Raw genomic sequence first — 21,802 nt, 5'->3', positions numbered from 1 at the left:
ATGAAGTATTTTTGACGGATATAAAATTGATTCTTTCCTTTGAGTGCCATGAAAACTCGTTGGGAAAATGGGCCGCCTTGTAGAGAGCTTTGCGATGAAATTTGTGAAGCAATTCGCTGAAATTTTCTAACTCGAATGGGATCACCTCCGGACGAGGAGGCACTTCCGCCTTGTGAACTGATGCCTTTTTCTTGATCACATGACTGTCGAGGTGGATCACTTCTAAACCGTTTTCCGCAGCGACGGCTATGAAATTTTCGCATGACCAGGCGATCGACGAAAGAGGCTGGCTTGGGAAAGTTATTGAGTTGGGCCAGGCTTTCGATGCTTCCAACTTTTCAAAGGGTTGTGATCGCCGATTACTGATCGGGTCATTTTTAGTGAAAAAGAATCTGCCCGAAGGTTCGATATAGAATGGTCAAGTCCACCGTCAAAAGTTGTTCTTTACAACCGAGCCTGATCAATTTCTTCCTCAACCGTCGTCGCCCTTTTCAACCAACTCATCTCCCCTTGATAGATAAGAATCAACAGTCCCCTGACCAGTACCAGATGATCAAAGAAGCTCCTTATCGAAAGAAGGCGCTGTTCTTTGTGACGTTTGATTTTCGGTCTCTGACGCGGAGCGCGGTCTCGCGCGTTTTCGCCAATCAACGCCGCGAAAATTGGATTTTTGGCCAATGAGCGGCGCCGAAACGAGCGCTCCTGGCTCCGCGTCTTCTTCTGATGTCATTCAATAAATGATACAACAAGCGAACCGACCCCCTTCTTCCTAACGACTCACACATCACACCCACCCAACTCATCTTCCAAGACTTATTGATCTCCGTAAAAAATTATATTTTTGGAATTTCTAGAATAGCCGATTCTAGAAATAAAATAAAGAGATAAAGAAAAAAGAAGTAAGAAAAGAAAACCATCGCCTCTTGGCTTTCTTCGAAATGAGGTAATGATTATGTAACAGTCATAATTACTGGATTGCCTGCATTCAATGAATTTGTGTGAAAAAAGTCGGCATTTATTTATGGCTAGACGCAGTCGAGGGATTTTATGAAGATTTATTTATGAATCGTAAATAATAAATGAAACGAGGCGTTATTTCTAAGGATAGACTTGGCTTTATGCAGAATGTAAGCTTCGGGGAGCAGTGTTTTTGGTGTGATTTCTGAGCATTAGTTTCTTTGAATGATACAATGATTGAAAACGGTCTGTAACTTAATATTTTCCGATCAGGAAAGTCTGTTTTTGAGCATTTTTCGAATATTCACCGGTTCACATAATCTTTATTACAGGGAAACGATGAGGAAAAATGCTAGACGATAACTTTTTTCTTCGTTGAAAATAGTGAATGACGTCAATTGGAGATTAGAACAAACTTGCTCCTCTGAGCTCATCGTTAATTTATGCCCCGTTGACTTCTTTCAAATAAAATTTTGAATTAACGTAGTCACATATAACTGTAACAGGTGTTGTTGATTAGTGATTCATGGAGAGTAGAATCATAAAGGAGGTAGAAGTATCCGCTAATCAACGTTGAAGTTTTAGTATGCTCAAGTTTTATTGCCTCTATGCGTTGTCGGTTGGGTAAGGTCGCCTATCGCTGATGGAAATGGTTTATGGTACTTACTTGCCTCGTAACGCGTTTGTAGAGAGATTTGTGAATAGAAGCAGAATTTACGATTATGAAAAAAGGTTTGCTCAGGCAAAAATGGGTCCTAAACGCACGAAATTCGAGTCGATTTTTGATGATTCGTTTTACGAATCGCTATCTAACAAGACTGTAATTGAATAGTCTAACAGTATCACCTTGTATTTGAGCAATGACATATCAACTGTATGATACAGACAGATACTGATACATGATATACATGACGAAAATGCGGTGTAATGGGCTTTTATGAGGGTAGCGTTTTTCATTTGAAATTTGCGTCAATACCCCCATGATTTTCAGTTTTGTTTGACTTTCAGCAGTCTGTACTCGAGTGCTTCCATAAGAGGCTATATTTACTCTGAGCAAACTTTTTACACAAAAGGCGGCGCCAGAAATGAGTGTTCGACATATTCGCTCAAGAGCTCCGTAGTTACTCGATAAAACTAACGATTCCGATTCTGATCATCATAAAATTGATAAATGAGGCAATTACCGTGGTAGAATTTCATAAAGCGTCTTCTAAAACTCAGCATAAAAATCCTTCCCAGCGCGTTGCATTAATAATTTATTAATAAAGCTGTTCGTCAACCAGACTTTAGCTAAATTTTATCTCTCAATTTTGAATAATTAACATGAGAAAATGCACATCTATCAAATTTGTGACTTGCGCTCTTCAACACATCCGGTTTTATTATCCCAAGACGGACTCGAATTTTAACATCGCGGCTTTAGCTATTCCTAGTTCTGATTTTTAAATTTAACGAGGAGAAAACGCAATTATTAACGATTTTATAGCGCGAGGTACTGAGAGTATATATGCCACTTTTATTTACAAAAAGCGGTCTTAATTATCATTTGATATATATCATCTCAACAAGTGCCCAACTAAAATCGGTTCCTACTATCTGTAGACATTGATCTTTTCTGGCAACTTTCCATAGAAGTTCCCTCGGCGATGAAGAAATTTGAGAAAAGTAGCTTGAGTATCAAATTTATGTTGAACTCCGTTTTGAAGTAGTTATTTGCTCAAGATGATGAATTTGAAAAGCTTTCGGAATCAGTAAATGCATTTTCTTACGAATTTTTTGGCAAGCAAGAAGTGATGAACTAAAGTTGGTTAAGGGGCAAACATTTCCATTTGCCCAAGTGACGTTTGAATTTTTTTCCATGTGGTAACCTCTCAGGGGAGAATAAATTATCACATACGGAATTTTTAAAAGAAAAAACGCAAATCGTTTTCCTCGTCACTCAAGTGATTCACGAGCCACGGCAGATAATATTTTATTTTTCGCAAAAAAAAATTTTCTACTGAGATTTTTTGCTAGAATTTATTGAAGGAAAAAGTGGTTCCTGTTTCCAAATCTTCCCTATCTAAAATTCATCTCAGAAGTAAGAAAGTATAATTATAATTGAGCGAGGGTAGAAGTGCTTGGGCGCTCAAGCATTAACTGAAAGTAGAAAAAGTTCTGGAAGGAGTTCCCCTCCTTTACTTTTCACTTACCCTTTCCAGATAAACGGTACAAGGATTAATTTATCTGCTTTAGTTTTTCACTAAAGACACGGTCGGAATGAGTGACTCCGAAGATCAGCAACAGTCGTCGGCAAGTTTCGATCAGCCAAGCGATCCGGCCGACGCGGCCGAAACTCCTAAAAAGGTAGAAAATGGGACGAGCGTCATTGTCGAACAGCCGCGTTTGCAAACGCAGACGAGCGTTTTGGACGAAGGGGATGACATAGACGTAGAGTGCTCTTCAGTCGCCAATGCTGCTGATGCACTGAAGGCGCAGCAAGAAGTCCTTAGAGATGAAGATGCCAAAAAAGTAAGATACTTTGATGCAATCAGATTATTTCATAATTGCCCTAGAACCGCCCTGAACGCCCAAAATCCGTCGAATCTATGAATTCAATCTCTTCCACAAATTCAATACCTCCCCTTCCGCCACTTCCCAATTCAACATCTACAAGAATACCTCAGGTAGAACCGCTTTGCTTCGAACTTTTCTATCTCCTGTTTCAGAAATCTCCAGTCAACAATTTTACTCCTGAAGGAAAAACTAACTTTTCCGCCTCTTTCCTCTCCAAGCCAGAGCATCCGAAGAAGCCCTTGCTTAAACGAACCCTTTGTAAATCGTACTCGGACGGAATCTTCCACAACGCAGCCACTTCCGTTCAGCAACAGGACAAGGACTCTCAACTGATTGGCGTCACGAACGAGCATCCCATCGGCCCACTTTGCGTCATTAGAAGAAATGTAATGAGCATAAATAACTATTTCCCCGTTTATTCGCGTATTTCAGGTGCAGTTTGATAGCGATGATGCATTTATCAAATCCTTCCGACTCTATTGGTACGTTGACGCAGAGAAAGGCTGCCTGGAAAGTCCAATCTTGAGCAATCGCCGTCTCCATGGACAAAGTATTGAGACTCCGTACTTTGTTATTACGAAAAATCAGCGGCGACATCAAGCTTATAGCTGCACTTTCTGTAAAGGAAAGACGACTTTTACGACGATCCTCCAGGCCATTCGCCACCTGAAAGCAAACCACCGTCATAATGTCAAGTACGTCTACCAGCAAATGACATTTACTTTCGTCATTACAGAGCAGTATTAACTGAATTGTTCAGGATTTTAGTCCAGGATCCGAAAGGAGTATTCCAAAACTCTCCACCTACTGCTCCTTCGATTCCGCCAATGGTCGCTCCCGTCCAGATGCCTTGGTCCCTCGCTCAACGAACATTCCCTTTGATGCCCTCAGTTCCGAGTATGCTGCCAGTTTCAGTGGCCCAAACCATTCCCAGCTCTCTCCCTCAGTACATACCCCAGGTAAACTTCGATAGTCTTGCAAACATAAAAATTTAATAAAAGAATAACTATGGCCGTGCATCTGCAAGCGCATGTTTTTAATATGATAGGATCTAAAGAAGAACATAATTGCAGTCGAATACTTTTCATTGAGTAGTAATTATGTTCCTCTCAAGATTCTATCTAATATAATTGCACAGTTATCGATCGTGTTTAAACTTATCATACAGCGATAAACATAAAGACTCTTTACAAAAGAATTGTTTTCTTTCATCTTCATATCGAATTTTTCAATATTTTATTGCTCATGTTTTCCATAGCTTTCAAATGCTGTTCGCCGCTCGGCAACGATAGATATTCCCTCACCTGAAGCCTTAGAAAACACCAAATTGCTGACAAACGAAAATATAATCTACTTGAAAGGAATACTTTCCTCGAAATTGAACAAGAAGGTTGTCGCGATTGAAAGAAGAGGCGGATGCTCCGGTAGAACGACTTAATATCCTTTCCGGAATTTTAATGTCCAATTCAGTCAGCGTCAGCTTCGAAGACGGGAAAAGTCGAATAGTGCGACTTGCCAACGAAAGCTCCTCGACAACAAGTCCGTCGCCCTCTGCCCTCGAGAAGCAGAAAGTTCTTCGTACAGTTTCTGCGACAACTACAGCTCCCCCGCGCTCCGGCCTCTACGGAGCCCTTGATCCTGGTTCGGCCCTCAAAATCCCCCCAGTAAGTCTATTTGCATGAGCTTTTTCGTTGATTAAATACCTTGATGTCGGTGGTGGGAGATGCAAGAAGGGAGATAGCACGCTTTTTACTATTTATATACGATTAATGTCGGAATCAAAATCTTTCGCACTTATACTTCTATGTTGATTGCTTCAATTACTATTTCTTGTCCTTGAGACCTTATTAATGATTCACAGATATTTATTTTTATGCGTTAACTTTTAGTTTGGCATCCCACCCGCAAATCCATTTTACAGCGACTTTTATAGCCAGGTTTGATTTTTTCTGCAGGTCTAAATAAGCAGCGGCATAGAAAACAATACCAATAACTTTAAAAATTAACACAGCTTTGTAGGCTTCAAAGAGCAAGTATGCTGCGAAAACGTTTTATATTAACAAGAAGAATGAAATTGACACAGCGAACACGAATCTTTACAAAAGCTGGGGCTCCTCTGTTCTTTCAAAATCTCCAAGGTTTGTTACGCAAATCGCGAAAATATCTTGACTGCTTGTTCTTTCAGTGAGATGTCTCCAGAAGAGAGCCAGTCAACGGAATACACTTCAAATGAACAGGTTTCAAGTTTGGATCCAAGTGAAAGCCCTAAGACGGCGGAAAATGACTCTCGAAGAGGTAAATACATCTTTACTTAATTATTCTATTAATATTTTATATCATTATTGCTTTATCTTCAAAGGCGTATCTTCAGAGCCGCAGCAAGCACTCCACGGAAACTCGATTCTGACAGAAGAAGAAGATTCTCCAACCTTCAAAGTGTGCGACAACAAAGGAAAAATTAGCGAGCAACAAACCTTCAAAATGCGGCTTGAGAAGCCAAAAGCGAACTCGTCGAACGGTATGTCTTTCGAAAATGGTGCATACAAAATGGACAACCTGGGACAGTACTTCAATACATTCATCAAAGTCCAAGTTTTGGCTCTAAATCATCAATGCAAGGTACATCGGAGTGCGATTCAAGCATAATTCTAGCCACGTCTTTAGATATGCAGCCACGCGACGGAAACCGAGCTAGAAATGGCTGATCATATTCAGGAGCACTCGCTGAAAGAGCTCAATTCATTCGCGAAGACACTTTGAATTCTTCCAATTCGTGGTCAATCTTAGATCACCTGCCTCCTGTACAAAGTTGAATCTGCCACTCCCTCGTTTTTTTTTTTGAATCAGCGTCTTCCAAGTTCATTATTAGATAAACTTGCTTTATGCCCACGAGCTGCCCTTGTTTCAAATTTCAGCGCGGGTCGTTATTTTTTTTTCCTTTCAAGCGTAATTTCTAGCGCCACTCTCTTTTCTTCCTCGCTTTTGTAAATAACTGAAAGCTCTTTCAAAGTTCCAACCCCTCTTCCTGCTACGATCAAAGTTCAAAATCCTGAAATGTTAAATACATATTTCTTTGAAAAGAAACTTTGTTTTATTGCTAAAAACGCAGCCATGCATTGTTTTTATTTTCATTGAAAGATACATTTGCCAGTATTATTAATTGTTGGCCACGAGATAGTAGATTATGTACAGTAGTGCCATTTGGTGCGAATTCTTCGGAAATATAATAAAATAATTTCGTACTAAAAGGGATTGTTGAAGTTTGCTTGGTTCTTTGGCAGAAAGCATTGTACCACTCAAGGTGGCGAGTTTAATAATAAAGATGCTGTTTTTGTCTGTAACTCGGATTGGTGGTGGTGGAGAAAGAAGAAGATTGGGTGGAGGTGGGTTTTTTAAATTCGAGATACAAGTGTAGGTAAGAAGGCTAGCATTGGGATAAAATAGCGACGATTTCCGTAGTTTTCAATTTACGGAACATTCACATGGAAAGGCGAGCCAGGAATGTGCTCATCGCCCCATTTGACGACGAGAACGTAGTCTCCTGGCTCTAATACGGTGTAAGTGACATTGTATTCGCGCTGGCCAAGATGTTTGATCATCACTTCTTCGCAGGGACTGTTAGGACCGATGATGCCGACCATAAGCACGTTTTTACCTGAAAGAATTTCGTAAATATTTTGAAAACATGGACTGCTTCTTATATATTCGCTCGAACTTACCAGCTTTGTCAGCGTTGACATGGAACTCGTTGTCAGGGCCCATTTTCGGGGCGACAAGACCCTTTCCAGAAGCTCGAACTTTTGAAGCGTCTGATTTTGGTGGTGCACCATCAGTTACAGTAACCGGGAAAGGAGAGCCGGAAATGTGATCTTCGTTGAATTTCACGCAGACTTCGTAATCGCCTAAAAATAAATTTGACCTCTTTGTAACTCAATTTGAATTTTACCTGGCTGAGAGACGAGGTAGTGAACACCACATGAGCCATCTTTTCGGTCCTCAAAGTTGATCTCAGCCTTGGAAGGTCCTTCCACGGCAATGGAAAGCCCACCAGCTCCAGCTTCGTGTGTCCAGATCGAAAACTCGGCTGGGATGTTGATAAGAGCATGTTCTAGTCCAGGGCCGGTAGCGGTGACTTTGTTAGCACCTCCAGATGTCATTTCACCGACGGTGAAGTTGAAGGGGGAGCCAGGTACATGATTGCCCCGGTAGAGAACATTCACGGTATGAATACCGGTTTCCTTAAATATTTGCTCGGAGATTTTCTTTGATTATTTAACTTACTCTTGGGACAAAGCGAATGGAGTAATTAGACTCTTCAGTTTCGATGATCTGCGCTTCTTCGGTCTTATTTGATGGCGAAATTACCGATGCAGTCAAATCTGCAACACTCATGTCTGAAAGAAATCATTATTTCCTGCAAGTTCAATCGGCTCTCTTACTTGGAATTTTCAAATTCAAATCGCAAGTGTTGCCGACTTGAGCAGCTTGAGCGGCCTTTCTATGTCGGACGATTGATTCTTTGAGTTTTCCCTGGCCGTCAGCGCGAACAGTGAATGGACTGCCGGTCACGTGGCGATCTGCAAATTTGACATTGATCTGGTAGACGCCCGGTTCTTGTGGCATGTAAGTGACTCGGCACTCATTGTCCTCACGGTCTTCACAGTTGATATCAACCTTTGAAGGGCCTTCAACCGAGAGAGCGAGACCACCATAACCAGCATTCTTTGTATCTACGAAAAACTCAGCCAGCTCCATAGTAGCGACAGATTTTGCAACGCCAGGTCCGTAAACACGAACCTTGCCAGCGTCTCCGACTTCAGATTGGCTGACGAAAACTCGGAAAGGAGAGTTTTGAACATCTTTGCCTCGCTTTTTGACGAAGATAAGGTGCTCGCCGACTTGTTTTGGAGTGAAACAAATTCCAACACCGCCGTTTGAAAGATGTCGCAGCTTGACTGGTTCTTCTTTCCCGGACGGTGCTCGAAGAGTGCAGTCAAGCTGAGTCAAATCGCTTTCATTCAAAAGAAGAGGAATCTCAGAGAGGCTTCCGTAGCTAGCTTGAGCATTTGCACCAGCAGTAACATGCGCCATGAAGGGTGAGCCAGGAATATGCTCGTCAGCGAACTTGACGTGGATTTTATATTCGCCTGGTGCAGTTGGAAGATATTCAACGGAGCAGGTTCCATCCTTGTTATCCACGCAAGAGAATTCAGCCTTTGAAGGTCCTTCGCATGAGAGAGCAAGGTTTCCAGCTCCAGCGCGCTCAGTAACGATGGTAAAGGGACAAGGCTCGTTGCATCGACCGTAGCTAAGACCAGGTCCGTAAGCGGTGACGTGACCAGATTCATAGGCATCTACGTAGAAGTTCAGTGGAGAGCCATTGATGTGGACTCCATTCTGGTAAATTGCCATCTCATGAAGACCGGCTTCAGTGGGCTGGTACTTGACGGTACAAGTTCCATCACCGTTATCGATAATCTGAGGCGGGCAGGTGGCTCCAGAAGGCATGGTGACGAGACCAGTAACTTGAGACTCGTAGTGAACGGGAAGACACATGTCAAATTGACGGAAGTCATTAGCTGGGTAGAGAGATCCAGTTACTCCAAGTTGTTCAGCAGAAACGTAGAAAGGAGATCCTCGAATATGCTGACCGCCGTATCGGAGGTTAACTTGATGTTCTCCAACTTCAGTTGCCGTGTAGAAAACATCAAAGGTACTGTCACCATTTTCGAAAACATCGCACTCGACAAACTGACCGGAAGGAGCAATGACGGAACCAGTGACTTTGGCGGTACCAGCTTGAGCGGTGTTAACACTGCAAGAAACTTCCTTGTTGACCTGGATTCGTTCTTGAATTCCAGATCCGGAGACAGTACATCTGTTGGCATCGCCGAATTGCACAGCGCGAACGGGGAAAGGATTGTTTGGAATTCCATCGCCACCGTAGCAGATGTCGATCGTGTACCTGCCGACCATGTCTGGCACGTATCTATAATAAAAAGTTATTTGTGTTCCCGAGAGGAAATAAATTTACGTACTTCACGGTAAAAGTGCCATCTTGGTTGTCATTGATCGACGCCTTCTTGTCGTTGCCTTCTGGGTCGGTAATTCTGACAGACAGATGACCTTCGCCAGCGTCAGTGGCGTCAATCGTGAATTCGACGGGAATGGAGGCTGGAACGCCCTATTTTAATAGTAATAGGTAACAAGTTTAAGAAATTTACTGATTACCTGATTATTGAGACCAGCACCGGATGCTTTGACCTTATTGGCTTCATATTGAGGCAGGACATTTACTCGTCGGGGAGTTTCTGGTACGGTTTCACCGGCGTACTTGACAGTCACCTCGTGAATACCGATTTCCTGAGCGGTGTAGCAAGCCTGATAGATTTGGCTGCTCTTCTCAATTATTTCGACTCGGGTATGTCCTGATGGTCCTCGGACAGTGGTCTCAAGTGGAGCAACGCCAGCTTGGGTGCAGTCGATCGTAAATGCAGACTTTACGTTTGCTCGAACAACATCGTCAATACCATCACCACTGAGGCGCACCTTCGAGGGATCGACCTTGTCAGAAACAAGCACGGAGTAAGGACTGCCTGGAATTGCTTCGCCACCATAAGTGATGAAGATTTCATACTCACCAGGTTGTTCTGGGAAGTACTCAACAGTACAGGTTCCATCTTTGTTATCAACACATCGAATTTTCGCATCAGAAGGGCCTTCAATTGCAAGACCCATGCCTCCAGTACCGGCGCCTCGTGTATCGACAGTAAACAAAGCGGCTTGTCGAGTGGTACCACGTTCTAATCCAGGGCCATAAGCCTTGACTCGTCGTGCGTCGCATCCATCAGTAACATTGACACTGAATGGTTGACGTGGAACAGGCACTTCTTGGAATAAAACGGACAAGTTATGTTCTCCACGCTCGTAAGCGATGTATCGCGCGCTGTACGTGCCGTCATGGTTGTCAGTCAGTCTAACGGCGCTAGGAATGCCACTTGGGCCAGTAATTGACGCATCAATAAAATCGCCACCTTGAGGAGCGACTCGGCGACAGTCAATTGTAAACTCGGCCTCAACATCGACGAAAACAGGGCTTACTCCGTCAACACCTGGTCCAAAGACTCTGATAGAAGACGTGTCAATTTTGGGTTTGACGTTGACAGCCCTTGGGAAGTTGTCAACCATTTGACCGCCCATTGACAAGTTGACGACAGCCTGGCCAGGCTTGGTGGGCACGTAGGATGCAGTGTAGATGCCGCCGTGCGAGGTCAAATCGACCTTGAGCTGGGAACCATCAGATTGGATGACCTCGACGAAGATCTCGCCTTTGCCAGCTTTCGTGGTGTTAATCTGGAAAGTACTGACTTCGCTAACTTTGGCTTCCTCGAGACCATCACCGGATGCAACGACCTTTGAAGGGTCAAAAGCGGGCTTAACATAGGCGGAGAATGGACTTCCGGGAATGTGTTCTTCGGCGAATAAGATGTTGATTTGGTAAGTTCCGGGCTCCGTGGGTAAGTAAGTGACAGAACAGCTTCCATCGCCATTATCGATGCAGTCGATTTTGGCCTCGCAAGGTCCTTCAACAGTGAGTCCCAAAGATCCGTTGCCAGCACCCTGAGTGTTGATGGAGAATGCAGCAGGCTCGCCAACTTCACCTCTAGAAAGGCCAGCTCCCTGAGCTTTGACCTTTGATGGATCTGGAGGAAGTTGAGCTTCAATATGGAATGGTGAGCCATTGATAGGAATTCTATCGTACTCGATGTCAATTCGATAAGTTCCTTCTTCACTTGGAGTGAAGGAGATTTCGTAGCCATTTTCAGTCTCGTGCATTTGACAGTAGATCTGCTTTCGGGATGGCGAAGTAATCTTGCATGTAAGCTGTCCTTGTCCTCCAGCTCCAGTAGTATAAACTTCGAAAGTCTGTTCTTCGCGAACGAAACAAGATTCAAGCATCGAGTGAACCTGGACCATCGAGATGTTCAAAGCAGGTGCGACGCTGATGTTAAAGGGGGAATTGGGGACTGGATCGCCTCCGTAGGATACATGAACTTGGGCAGGACCATCAGCAGTTGGACAGTACTGAACATTGTAACTGCCATCACCATTTGGAGTGACAACAGCTTCTGCAATTGGACGACCGTGAGCATCAACAACAGCAACTTCCGGATTTCCTTTTCCAGCTCCTCGAGCGTAGATGGTAAAGTTCGTTGGTTTTTCAGCTTCAACACCCTTCGGAAGAAGACCAGGTCCATCAGCGACGACTTTGGATGCGTCATGATTGGGACTGACAGTCACATCAATCGGTGCGCCAGGAATTTCTTGGTCAGCGAAAAGTACTTGGATTGTGTAAAGCCCAGCACTTGGCGGATGCCAACGAACGGTGAAAGTGTCATTATCGTTCTTGATGATATCGAAGTCCATATCCTCATCGGTCACTCCAGTGACACCTGGAGCAGACTTGATCCCGATGCTGACATCGCCAAGACCAGCGTCAGTACAGTCAACAGTGAAATAGGTTGGTTCATCTGCCTTGAGACCATTTGGCTCGACACCGGGCCCATAAACGCGAACATTTTCTGGGCGACTGTCTTCTTGCACAAGTACTCTCCATGGCGACTTTGGGATGTTGATTCCTCCAATGGCGACAATGATGGTATGTTTCGCTGATTTTTCGGGGATGTAGATGCAGGTGTAGGTTCCATCATTGTTATCGACAACTTGGACTGGGACGTCATTTCCATCAGAATCCTTCGCGTAGATTTTGATCGGAGCTTCCATTCCAGCACCTCTTGCGTCAACAGTGAATTCCGCTGGTTGTCCCACAACAGGAACACCAGTTTCCAAGCCGGGTCCATAAGCAGAGCACTGAGCAGCTTTTAGTCTGGGATCGTTCTGTTGAATAAGCGCCATGAATGGTGAGTCTTTGATATCCTCGTCATCGCAGATGACGTGTACGGCGTATTCTCCAGCCTCCGTTGGGAAGTATCTGACGTCACAACTTCCATCTTGCTTATCTTCGCACTCGATTTGAGCATGAGATGGGCCCTCAATAGAAAAGCTGAGCTGGCCGACGGTATCACCGATCGACTCCACAACAAAGTCAGCAGAGTGACCAACCATGCCGCCATGAAGACCAGGTCCAAAAGCTCGTACTTGTTGTGGGCCAGCTTCTCCTCCAACGAAAACGACAAACGGTGATTTAGCGATATCTTGCCCACCAAATGTGATGGAAATTTGGTACTTTCCTTCTCGTCTTGGATAGTAAGCACAAGAATATTCGCTTCCGTTCGGGTCTTGGTGCATCTCAACAGGCTCTGGGTTGCCTCGGGGACCGATGATGTTAACTTTCAGGTCTGCCTCTCCCGCACCAGTGGTGTTGATATAAAAGTCAGCTTTTTCGTTGATTCGAACGCCACGGGGCTGAAGACCTCGACCATATGCTCGGCAACTACTTGCATCGAATGCTGGAAGAATATCGACGGCAAGGGGGCAACCAGGGCAAAGAACATCGGCGAAAGTCGCGTTCACTTGATATGTTCCCTTTTCCTTGGGCTGGTAAGTAACGCGAATCTTTCCATTACCGAGCTCTTCCACCTGAATGGGCACTTCCTGGCCATTCGGGCCGATGACTTCGACATATGGCTCGCCTTTTCCAGCATTAGCAAAGTCGAGTTCGAACCAAGCTTCATTTCCAGCAATGTTTCCAGGCTGAAGACCCGGTCCGGAAAGCCGGACCGCGCCCGCATCTGGAGCAGGATCCACGATGACGACGTAAGGACTTCCGTTGATAGGCTTACCACTGTATGAAATCGCTACGTTGTATTGGCCAGCTTTGAGCGGAACGTAATCGCAGGAGTAAGTTCCGTCACCGTTGTCAACAATGTTTACTGGTTCAGAGATACCCCGTGGACCAATGATTCGAATATCAAGTTGGCCGCTTCCAGCTTCTTCTGTGTGAACAACGAAGGCTGCTTGATCGCGAACAATAAGTCCTTCTGGAGCAAGGCCAGGTCCTTCCGCCCAGGCAGCTTGAGGGTTAAAGGGGAGGTCAATTTGGACGTTGAACGGGGAGTGTCGGATGTGGCCGCCACCGAAGAGGATTTGCACGTTATGAGGTCCTTGTTGTTGGGGAATGTATTTTACTGAGAAACTTCCGGGGCCAGTCGGGAAGACATCAGGAATAACACTAGGTGCACCATTTGGATCAAGAATGACAACCTCGAGCTCGCCAATTCCACAACCAGCAGTGAAGACTTCAAAATGGGTTTCTCTGCTGACGATGTTTCCTGTAGCTTCAAGACCAGGACCCTTCGCGATGACTTGGTCTGGGCAGGGAGGGGAGTCTGCTACGTCGACGACAAATGGGCTCTTGTTGATGTCCTTTCCAGAGAAAAGGACTGTGACTTGATGTTGGCCAGGGAGCTGGGGATGATAAACGACAGAGTAGGTCTTATTCTTATCGTTATTGGCAACTGCAGCTACTTCCTCTGTATGACCAGCAGGGTCCTGAACGTAAACAAGGACGTCGCCGGTGCCAGCGGAGGCAGTATCAACGGTGAAAGGAGCTGGTTCACCGACCTGAAAATCGCAGGTAAAAGAAGTACTTTCTCTTTGGAGTAAATAAAAATACTAAATTAGAGCTTATCCAAAAAAGAGACATGGAATGCTTGTTTATCGTCAAAGCCCCGCTGAACACGGCCTGCGGCAGAGCCAGCCTTCCTCTGCAGAGGGTGGAGAACTTATAACCTTTACTTCCGGAACATGTTTATCAAGCACTTTTCTCTAAACTCACCTTGTTGCCGGTTGCAGTGACACCTTTGCCGTACGCTCGAGCTTTTTTGGGATCGGTTTTGTTGCGAAGAGGAGCGTTTTTGACGAGCTTCGCATTGGGGAACTGCGACAAATAGGTCATAACCGACTGGTCATCAACATGAGGGTTGGTAATTTCTTCCGGCGCGATGACCTAATAGACAGATATTTAAAAAAGGTACAACGGGTAATAAAAATCACGCTAAAACAAACACACGATGAAATAAAAGCATAAATGTGCAAAACGATTTCTCCGAGTGTGCCTAAAAGTAGGCTCACCTTCGCCACTCCAAGATATTTCTCCGCCAAAGCCATTGCTTCATCAGCGTTTCTTTGGCCATCAGGGCCCCAGTCTTCCCAGTCAGGACACAAACCTGTAAATCACACAATGTTTCAAATGGTTATCACACGGTCAAACGGAAGAAAGAATGAGAGTCACCAAGAGGGTGAAAGAAATGAAAGAAAGGTCGGAAAAAATATTACCTGAGCCACGCCTAAATGCTCTTCGGCAAGGCCCATGGCTGTGGTTGCGTTTTCAACGCGATTCTGAGGGTCCCATTCGACCCATTCAGGGCACAGGCCTTAGAGTTATTAGAAATTGTGAAGAAAGAAAGAAGGAAAGTGCTGATGAAGATAGTAGAGAGAATGTGTTTTTACCTGGAGCGCAGTTGTCAACAAGAGCACCAAGAGCTCGACCATCTTGCCAATCTCTGGAGAAATTTGTAATAGGAATTTGAGGGATTTTGTTTTGGATCCAGCCAAGGAGACGTTGCTTCGGTGTAAGGTCCTGGGCACCTTCTTCTTCTCCCTCCCACATCGGCATCGATATGGAATAGTGAAGAATAAGGGTCCATATCAGACCCAATATTAACTTGAGGTTGCCGTCGACTATAGCTTGGGCGTCGATCGACACTAATCTGATTCGCTCGCTTTCTAAAAACTCCAAAGCGAGGGCTACGTTTTCCATCTTCATTTGTCTAAAAACTTAGTCAAGAAGATTGATAAAAGTTCAATTTACCTAAAAGTTGGCCGTTTGTTGAATTTTCCGACGTGTTTTTGCGAGAGGACCTCGATGAGCGCAATGAGCCGCAAACCGTCGGACAGGTCTGTGCCCAGATCGTTGAGTCTCATGTTGGCGACTTTGAGATGCTCGTTGCACCATCTGGTGAAGGTGTTCTTCTGGATTTGCTTCCAGGGCGCGTCGTCGGCCAAGTCGCGCTCGGTCGCTGGAATTTCATCACTGTCCCACTGCTGTGATTCGTACTCGTAACCTGAAAAGAAGACCATAAAAATTTCATTCGGATAGATGATGATTCCGATTACTAAATTGCTGAAAACTTGTGACCCAGAAAAGTTGTCAACTACGACTTGTCTGCCCGTCCCCTCAAAGTTTAATTTCTTGGTAATTGAAATAATTGTTGGATTCAAGGATCGTGCTGCTGTAATTAAAAATCAGGTTTCACGCTTGGTCCAGTTTTAGTTTTACGTGACAGTCAATTATCCAGAGTCTGGAATTTTGCTTTCATTCGGTTAGATAGTTTCTTTTTCAACGACGGTGATTCACGCGAAAATAGCGGATAGGCCAAGTTCTAGTGCAACCTCGTCAAGGCTCGTAAAAGATTAAAAACGTGACTTATTCAACGTTTATTCACCCTATAAATCACTGGATTAATTAAACTAAGATCAAAGAATGGGTCAGATAGATGGAATTCTAAGAAACCTTTTTTGATGTTCTTTTTACTCTTGTTTTGGCTGGTAAGATCACGGTAGGCCTTTTTGTTGGACTCTCTGCCTAGCTCTTGTTTATCGGCAAAAACGTTTGCTGCCGGTTGATTTTCGGCCATTTTCTCCGAAAAGCGATTTTTTATTGTTTGCTTATTTCTGCTGGATAAAAAGTCTCTGAGTGAAGAATTTGCCGGTCGGTTCAATATCAAGTCGCTGGGTGGCAAGCTATTTTACTCTAACTATCAGTTCTCAAGCCGCAAAATCGAAAAGGAAAGTCTATTCTTTGTTTTCGGAGATTTAAAATCAGAATAAGGGAAGTGCGCGCCTCACTTCGCAGCGAAGTAGGGGTCGTAAACCCAGGGCTGAATATATGGCCCATTAAATTATACACACAATCAGACATGGAAAACTCGAAATCTTTTGATCATTTGCCGTGATTGTTTAGTCTACCAGTTTTTATTGCATCGATTGGAAAATGTCCATGTAAGGTAAATCTAATAGAAGTGCTACCAGCATTAAGTTTTATGATGCGGACTATAATTTTTCCAAAACAGCAATTTTCAATATTCAAATGTAGCTAGAAGCTAGAGATTCTGAAGGGCAAATATGGCAGTGAGAGTCCTTTAGAAAGTTACAAAAGGTGCGACAATTTGCACCTTTTCGCAAGAACTGTCTAGGTCAGCAAAAAAAAAAGCTAGGCACATGCACCTGATTCACGAAGACTGACGCCTGTGCCGCATTTTGCAATGATTTACGACGCGCAATAAACATTCTTGCGAGACGCAAGGTTTATGCATATTATTGCACCCCTCACATCCGTCAATGAGCGACTTGCACTAACTTGTGCATTTTGCAACTTTCAGAATCATCAAGAAACTGTGAATAAGGTCATCTTTGAAATAAAAAATGAACTGGCTTTCGGGCTGTTCAACCGTGCTTGGATAATTTACAGGCAGTTAGAATTAATAAAAAAGCGAGCAGATGAATTCTTGACAGGTCAATTTGCTTTTATATCCCTGGTTGCCACTTGATGCCCCTGAATTTTAATAAGCGTCTATCAGGAGCGGATAGAAAAGATCTTGGGTTTTCAAGAGATCTAGAATCTATAACTAGAATCAACGAAGACAACGAAGACATTGAAAAAATACAACGAAGAATCAAACCATTCGTTTTTTCTGCGATTCCGAACGGACTCGTCTTGGCGAGCTGACCGAAGCTGATCGTCGAATTTGCACGAAGCATCCTTGGTCAGTCCGATTTACGCTCACTCCGATGAAATGCTTAGATGCCCTGAGGCGTGTGCATGAATTTGCCCGCTGGGAGTTAGCTAATCGCATTTTGATTCGACTTAAAGTATTAGCTCGCCAATCGCGAGGCTAATTAGATCTGTAATTGGCTCATTTTGAAATCAAGGAAGAAGACCGAATATGCTAACGTTCCTGAACATGTCTCGCCGCGTGGGCCGCTTTGCTCCCAAGTTCGGCAACAAAAGTCGAGTGAGATTTGTTCTCGGATCGCTGCATTCAAAATCACATTCTTCTCCTTTTCAATATACAGTCATTTTCTCTGACTTGAACATTTTTTTTCTTATTTCTCTCTGAGCGAAACTCTGCTAGGCATTTTATCTTCCCTGACGCAAAAATCAATTGATTCGATAAATCTAAGTCCATGTACCGCTCGATGGCCAATTAAGAAAAAAATATATATCTGCGGCCAAAAACTATCTATGTATCATATCTGTCGATTTCAATTTCGGAAGATGATAAATGAAAAAACGATGATGAGACGAATCTGGGCAAACGAAAAAAAAGTGGAGCAAAGATGTCGCTACACAAGCCCCAGGGGAAAGAGCCTTTTTTTATTGAACTGAAAAGTTAACACTAACCCTGATTTGGCTCTATAGAGAATTTGAACACTGAATAATTAGAAGGAAGACTTACTATCTTCTACTGGCATTCCATTTATCATTTTCGCAGATTTCTTTCCTCCTCTCTCTCTCAACCAAACAAAAAAATGAAAACTTAAAAATAAGTACCCTTAGTGTTCCCTTTTTTCTTTCGGGTAGGGTTTGTGCCTTATCGCGTACGCAGGCCGCCGCTTTATCGCAACAAGTGACTCAGTAACAATTGCCTTTGGTGATTTGGACACGACCCCTGCGGCGCTACAGTCTCTCTTGCTATCTCTCGACTTAGCAACACTTTTATAAGAACAGTCACATACTTAATCCCTTTTGATCATGACGTACCAGGTGATGGTACGCACTACCTAACCCTTTAAGAATCTACTCATCATTGAAAGTACTGGAATCATCTCAATACAGCCAGTATCAGAAGACCCCTACAAGATTTGAGAATAGACATCAAGAATCTTGGACTTCTTTTCGAAAAGTTGTCCGATAAATTATTGGCGATAATCTACGACTGTTTGGCCCGATGTCTAGAAGAAAATCTCTGTTAGGGTCAACCCTAACCCTAACCCCAACCCTAGCCCTAACCCTAACCCAATGTCAAAAAATAATTACCTTCTTTCTTAGACACCATTCAGCCGATCTCTATAATCTTGCTCTGGCAAGACTACTTGACATACTCGGAAAACTTCGATTTCAACGTCGATCAAGATCAAAGTTTCGTAAAAAGTCAAAATGCTCGAGTAATAAACCATTTCGACTCATTTTAAATCAATCCGCACAAAATGAATGAATACTTCTACTTTGAAATTTGCGTTTCAACAAAGAGTAGCAAAATTTTCACACCGCTCAATCACGGTTTTTCACTATTCTGTGCATACCGTCTGAGCGGCGCCGGTTGTTTCGGAAGACATTTTTTGAAAAATATGAAAAATGCAAGAAATATAAAATTTAAAATAATTGTTAATTGATACCTGAATTATATTTCTGATAAAACTCATTCGCCCTACGCATTTTGCTTCCTAAAAATTGTAGAAAAACCTCTCTCCACTAAATTTTATCTCAAGTCATCCGCAAAGCACATCTGAGACCAACCATTTTCTTAACCGTCAGACCTTGACCCAAGTAACGAAATCAATCTTACTTTAAAGCCTCTTCGGCAAATTTACGCAACGTTAACTTTTTTCTTATTCTGACGCAGACACAATTATTGACGAAAATATTATCGGCAATATTATATTGGTTATTAAATTCTATCACGGCATCATAATTATCAGGCTGGAGGTGGGAAAATTAATGTTTGATTTGTTAAAAATGGAGGTTCGTGGGAATGTTTATCTATGCAGCCTTTTAGCCTTTCGTTTCAAAGATTTTTTACGAAAATTTACGGATGATCTTCAGTTTGAAGAAAAAGTTCTATACATAGCTTCCGAAAAAGCGATTATTATGTGTACTTTGGCAGAGAGCAAACTCTGATACAAAAGAAAACTGTCATACAAAACGATAAAACTGAATCTACCTTGATTCTTTTTGAAATTTTTCCTATAACTTTGTCTCTTCTTGTCATTCCTTTCCATCTCTCTGAGTTCTTTTTTACTCTCCTGCGGCACATGCGTGCCTGATTCACTTGTGGTCGTTCTTGTATTTGGGCACACGGGCGCACGTGTCCTTCCGGGCCGCGTTTTCATCTCGGACACAAAAGAGGATCCCCCGTTTTACGAAGAAAAAAAGTAATCTCAAGTGTTTTTCACGCTCAGTTTGAAAAAAATTGAAACATAATCGACAAGGGCCCCAGGCGAGTGTGGCCGGGCACAATAGTAACTCAGCAGGAAAATGGAAACCGCTTTGTTTTCCCAGCATCAGAATCTTACCGTTAGTTCTCATCAAGTCTTTGTCGAAGGAGTACGCGCTGCTAACCTCAGGAATCAACAAAGATAATAAAAAAAGCATGAGCTTTCTTTGATATTTAGGCAGATTTGTGATTGGTTACGCTTATATTAACCCCTAACCGTTTCTAGGTCCTGAAGAGTTTAAGAGTTCAATATTGCTCACTAGATGATTCAAAGCTGTCAGTAACAGTCTGTTAATTTTTACAGCTGTGTGTAAAGCACTGTAGTGCGGCGGCAGCATTTTCAAAGGATTTGACAAGTTAAGCTCTTCCGATACAAAAACTTTTATTTGAGGTGAATAATCAAAGTGTTCTGCTTTCTGTTCCAGATTCCGCTCCTAGATTTGTACTGCGTGACCACATAAGTTCTTAGCGGCTCTTTCTTCATCGCAAAATCTATATCTCTCTTGGCTTAATTTAAAAACAAAGTTGATTATTAGCCGAGTCAGAAGGCGAAGAATGTTCAAAAAAAAGCAATCTGAGTGGAAGTAATTGATTCAAATTGAACCTAATCGCCCGGCCGCCCGGTTTATGCTGACCCCAAAAAGGTGAAAAATGTGACATCTTCTCGCTACAAAACAAATTGCCCACTCCACCCTTTTTCTTACAGTTGAAAGTCATTAGAAAAGGAGGAGTACAGTTTGAAAGTGTGTCACCGTCAACTCGCGATCATCAGGTGTCTCGAATTAACTTATACGGTATAAGTTATACCTTATTTTTAGCTGAATGAACGCTAGCGCCAGGAGCAACTTCAGATAAATACCCTGAAAATATAAATAAAGTTACAATGATATTCAACTTTTTTATATTGTTTCTTTTTTTTCCAGGTTCTACTAGCAACAGCATGGACGAAATGCAAGTCAAAGATTTTTTCGAAAACGCGATCTCATGTTCCTTTCAAAGGGTTTGAAAATACTTGCAATTGGATTTAAAATAACATTTTTAAACAGGGAAGTAAAATTATAAATGAAAAATGTCTCCCACGAAAATCAACTGGAAATTTTGAAGGAGAACTGAGTCAAAGTCGACGCAAACGGAGCGTTTTTCTCCGATCTTGAAGAAAATCTTCCAAAGAATGAACTTGACATTTGTCAGCATGAGAAGTGTTCTAGGCAACCTATGTTGATCAGTATTTCCGTAAGTTACTTTTGACAGCTTAATTGATTTAAATTTCTCTTCAGGACATTGAAAGCTATACTGGCTTTCGTGTAGTTTTGCCTATGCATCGAGGAAAAAGCCTGCTACCGATAGAAGAAGTGAAAGACGAAATAACAGGAGAGTCAGCAGTTTTTCTTGACGTTGGTTTTTGCTCTGGTTTCTGCCCGACAACGCATCGGTCACCGTATGACCACGTGTAAGCTCAACTTTATTTTTATGAATTGTCTTCCTTGATGTCAAATTTTAGTGTGCACGAGTCAAAGATTCAAAAGCGGCAAACCATCGTCGGCTGTTCGTCCTCTTCTACCGAAGACCTTGTTCTTCTAAGTCCAAGAGGAACTCTCGTCAGAATTGACTCTCTGATAACAAAAACCTGTTCTTGCAAAAGATTTCATTCTTGCGAATATTTTTATTAAAAAAAAGGAAAGCCTCTCGTTAATAACATTCATAAATTTTTCTTAGTGAGGAGTTTTTACTGTTATATAATTTGAAAAACACGAACTTCGCTACATCAATCGGGTCTCCAACGACCGTTATTCAATACGACTTGCGCTGAAAATAAGATATCATCAAGATCGTCAGAATAATTTCGCAGGTTTATTTATCTAATTAGGGTCTTCTATTTCACTGTTCCGGTATACACCCAAAATATGATAGTTTTTTTTCAAGGAATGGGAGTTTATGCCACCCCAGCAATTATTCTTCAGGGCAATCATATAAAACAAAGTAGTTTGCCATATATAAAAAGTAGAAAATAGTTGTTTGACAGAATTAAAGGTCGCGAACTAGGACGTGAC

The 21,802-nt window shown here is 42.9% G+C and overlaps 3 protein-coding genes across 9 annotated transcripts in view; 1 reads left to right on the top strand and 2 right to left on the bottom strand.

The window, feature by feature from the left end:
* LOC145700655 (sperm flagellar protein 1-like) overlaps positions 1-17,693 on the bottom strand; it is a 54,280-nt gene extending 36,587 nt beyond the window's left edge. Inside the window, exon 1 of the mRNA XM_081777969.1 lies at positions 17,685-17,693. The gene's annotated coding sequence lies outside the window, so the exon portion shown is untranslated. The remainder of the gene's footprint in view (positions 1-17,684) is intronic.
* LOC145700624 (uncharacterized) lies at positions 711-6,607 on the top strand. Of its 2 annotated transcripts, XM_081777926.1 has the most exons (13): positions 711-943; positions 3,193-3,468; positions 3,513-3,623; positions 3,666-3,899; positions 3,946-4,208; positions 4,274-4,472; positions 4,772-4,937; positions 4,984-5,177; positions 5,403-5,450; positions 5,533-5,651; positions 5,699-5,808; positions 5,885-6,132; positions 6,178-6,607. In XM_081777926.1, exons 2-13 carry the CDS (start codon positions 3,217-3,219, stop codon positions 6,271-6,273), a joined length of 2,040 nt encoding a protein of 679 aa, XP_081634052.1. In that variant the 5' UTR covers positions 711-943; positions 3,193-3,216; the 3' UTR covers positions 6,274-6,607. The 2 variants fall into 2 exon arrangements, with proteins under 2 accessions (XP_081634052.1, XP_081634053.1); XM_081777927.1 differs by lacking the exon at positions 5,403-5,450 and having other exon boundaries at positions 712-943; positions 6,178-6,606.
* LOC145700620 (filamin-C-like) lies at positions 6,589-19,886 on the bottom strand. 6 transcript variants are annotated; one of them, XM_081777920.1, is made up of 12 exons: positions 19,831-19,886; positions 15,347-15,599; positions 14,986-15,305; positions 14,812-14,909; positions 14,312-14,482; positions 9,745-14,097; positions 9,552-9,697; positions 7,953-9,502; positions 7,795-7,907; positions 7,460-7,751; positions 7,233-7,415; positions 6,589-7,168 (listed from the first exon to the last, which is right to left on the bottom strand). In XM_081777920.1, exons 1-12 carry the CDS (start codon positions 19,841-19,843, stop codon positions 6,981-6,983), a joined length of 7,680 nt encoding a protein of 2,559 aa, XP_081634046.1. In that variant the 5' UTR covers positions 19,844-19,886; the 3' UTR covers positions 6,589-6,980. The 6 variants fall into 6 exon arrangements, with proteins under 6 accessions (XP_081634046.1, XP_081634041.1, XP_081634042.1 ...); XM_081777915.1 differs by lacking the exon at positions 19,831-19,886 and adding an exon at positions 19,479-19,615; XM_081777916.1 differs by lacking the exons at positions 14,812-14,909; positions 19,831-19,886 and adding exons at positions 14,608-14,702; positions 19,479-19,615.
* Between the last annotated feature and the right edge of the window lie 1,916 nt (positions 19,887-21,802).

The sequence above is a fragment of the Oikopleura dioica genome, chromosome 2, assembly GCF_907165135.1.
Source record: "Oikopleura dioica chromosome 2, OKI2018_I68_1.0, whole genome shotgun sequence".
NCBI lineage: Eukaryota > Metazoa > Chordata > Appendicularia > Copelata > Oikopleuridae > Oikopleura > Oikopleura dioica.
Note: the sequence above shows the minus strand (reverse complement) of the source record. Positions and strands in the feature narration are given on the sequence as shown.

What these genes read in the sequence shown, in the direction of transcription:
- LOC145700620 (XM_081777917.1), bottom strand. Translation starts at nt 16,172, where the DNA reads ATGGCCGAAAATCAACCGGCAGCAAACGTTTTTGCCGATAAACAAGAG. An exon ending in CTACCTCGTCTCTCAGCCAG is followed by an intron (nt 7,416 to 7,459) that starts GTAAAATTCAAA and finishes ATTTATTTTTAG; the next exon opens with GCGATTACGAAGTCTGCGTG. An exon ending in TGTCAACGCTGACAAAGCTG is followed by an intron (nt 7,169 to 7,232) that starts GTAAGTTCGAGC and finishes AAATTCTTTCAG; the next exon opens with GTAAAAACGTGCTTATGGTC.
- LOC145700624 (XM_081777926.1), top strand. Translation starts at nt 3,217, where the DNA reads ATGAGTGACTCCGAAGATCAGCAACAGTCGTCGGCAAGTTTCGATCAG. An exon ending in AAGAAGAGGCGGATGCTCCG is followed by an intron (nt 4,938 to 4,983) that starts GTAGAACGACTT and finishes TGTCCAATTCAG; the next exon opens with TCAGCGTCAGCTTCGAAGAC. An exon ending in GGAAAATGACTCTCGAAGAG is followed by an intron (nt 5,809 to 5,884) that starts GTAAATACATCT and finishes GCGTATCTTCAG; the next exon opens with AGCCGCAGCAAGCACTCCAC.